Genomic DNA, 2,187 nt, shown 5'->3' on the forward strand with positions numbered 1-2,187 from the left:
CAATAATTCTTAAAATATCTGATTAGAGGACTTTTAATCCTCGCAAGGTCGTGATCCCGACGGCAGGACGGGCAAAAGTAGCCTCACAGGGGACTGGATGGGCCAGTCCGCTCCCTCGCCGCCACCACTTGCAGACACAGTGCATAACATATTGTTGCGTCTCTATTTGGAGTCCCTCCATGCTTGCCTTTTTTTCTGGTTTACACAAACAGAGTTAATTCTCCAAACATGGCGCCTCTCAAAATAGTTTCGCTCGCCTGTGCTTCTGCGCTCCTCATAGCACAAGCAAACACCCAAGGAGCCCAAGGCCAAGGGGAGGAAGACATTCAAGCTACTCCAACATATACTGTAGCACTTGGTAAGCTGAAAAATGCTGTTCACTGGGCAGCGTTTCGTCCCCGTTGAGGGCCAAAGTAGGTACGTTGGTGGCTAGAGACCGTGTTTGTGATCGAGTGTGTCCTTCCAAGATCTTCAACCCCAGTCCATTTGTGAAAACACGATTATTAGCGCATCTGGGCTTGGACTGTATGTATCGGCTGTTTGTCTGCAGGCAACACGGCTGTGTGCCTCGCCGAGATCAACGGTGCCCGTGAAGACGCTGGACTCGCACACTTCACAGCGGCCGCCAATAAAGAAGAAATGTGGCCTGCAACAGATGAAGGAGATAACACCCACTGGGATCCTGTTTGTGAAGCCCTGATAGCAGTAAGTCGCCATATTCGTGGCTTTCCACCTTTGACCTCATATTCCTACTTCTCGGTGTCCTGTTACTTCATACGTTCGTTTGTCCCTTCAGAAAGATGCGGAAGGCGCGAAAGTAAAGGGCGCAAGTACAACTGAATTCAAAAGTGGCACGTACGCTTTTATGGCATTGGAGTCGGACACGCCTGACTGCGCCGCCGCAGTGGACCACTGGAAGGACGCCGTCAGCAACTTCACCTCAGTCCCTCCACCGAAGACTGGAGAAGATGAACCCTACGATAAACAGCATAACATCTCTTTTGTTGCTATGTTCAACCCCTCAGAGAATGCAAGTGCTGACTGCCGAGTCGTCACCTGCACACAAACAACAACTCAACAGCCCTCAGCATTCAACCTTCGAAACAGTGGGGATGAAAAGAAGGGCTACGCTCTACTGTGCATGACCACGCCTGATGCATTTAAAAATGCGGAAGCTCCCTTCTCGTAAGTTGGCTACCAATTCCTACAAAACAAGGGATGTGTGCAGAGCGGCGGAGGCGGGTATGGATGCAGTGTTGTGTGTTGTCCATCTGTTGGTGAATTTCGCGCAGGGAAGATCAGTGGAACAAGATCAAGGCATCCCTCACGGGTTCTGCCTCTGTTGTTGCCCCGAATCTGCTTGTTTTTGCTATTGCGGCCCTCGGTCTGGCTGCCATTTGAAGCAGTGGCCTGTCAGCAACACGCTCTAGTTGCTGATTCCAAGCAAGAAAGGCCGCGCGTCGCAGTGTCTTCTTCGCATGCTCACTGCTTCAGAACAGACTCTTACACTAGCGTTTACACCTCACTCNCGTCGCAGTGTCTTCTTCGCATGCTCACTGCTTCAGAACAGACTCTTACACTAGCGTTTACACCTCACTCCGGTGCTTGCTTTCGTTGCTTCCCTAGGATTGCCGTTATGAAGACTGTCAACATGCGACCCCATAGTTACGTATGCGCCCGTCAGCCTCGAGCCATGTACACGCCACTAGTTTTAGTGCATTATCTGCCAGGAGTTACTTCTTTGGGCAGCACAAGATGTTCACCTGTCTCAGCTACTGTTGTTTCACCGGCGTGCATCATACCTACTACTTCGGCTGTGATTGTGAGAATCACTGGCATTTTCATTGGCAGGCAGAGTAGTGGCCAGTAGAGAACATTGGAAAACTACACCTGGGTATAGAAATGCCGCAACTGGCATACGACTGAGACATACGGGGCAGGTGGTAGCGAGAGGCCGCACTCCAGCTTCGGGACGCAGTTGAAGCCCAATCCCGTCGATCGAAAAACTGCGGGGGTTGAAGGATACAATCCCCCAATTGGCTTTCTTTAAATTATCAGTTGACGCACAGAGCCGTGCAAGAAGGGACCGACCACCTTTGTAGGACGGGCTTCTCGACTCCACAGAGGTACAAGGCACTAGCACCACTTTCATTAGCGAACACTCAGGAACTTTGCATTGTCTAGATA

The 2,187-nt window shown here is 50.8% G+C and overlaps 1 protein-coding gene across 1 annotated transcript; it reads left to right on the plus strand.

Moving 5' to 3' along the window:
- Positions 1 to 228: 228 nt before the first annotated feature.
- EMH_0065320 (SAG family member) lies at positions 229 to 1,401 on the plus strand (the record flags this gene model as incomplete). Its single annotated transcript, XM_038022576.1, has 4 exons — positions 229 to 358; positions 551 to 705; positions 797 to 1,185; positions 1,293 to 1,401. The coding sequence occupies 4 exons, from the start codon at positions 229 to 231 to the stop codon at positions 1,399 to 1,401; spliced, it is 783 nt and encodes a 260-aa protein (XP_037878430.1).
- Positions 1,402 to 2,187: the final 786 nt, after the last annotated feature.

This window comes from Eimeria mitis, genomic scaffold, assembly GCF_000499745.2.
Source record: "Eimeria mitis Houghton genomic scaffold, Emh_scaff3373, whole genome shotgun sequence".
NCBI lineage: Eukaryota > Apicomplexa > Conoidasida > Eucoccidiorida > Eimeriidae > Eimeria > Eimeria mitis.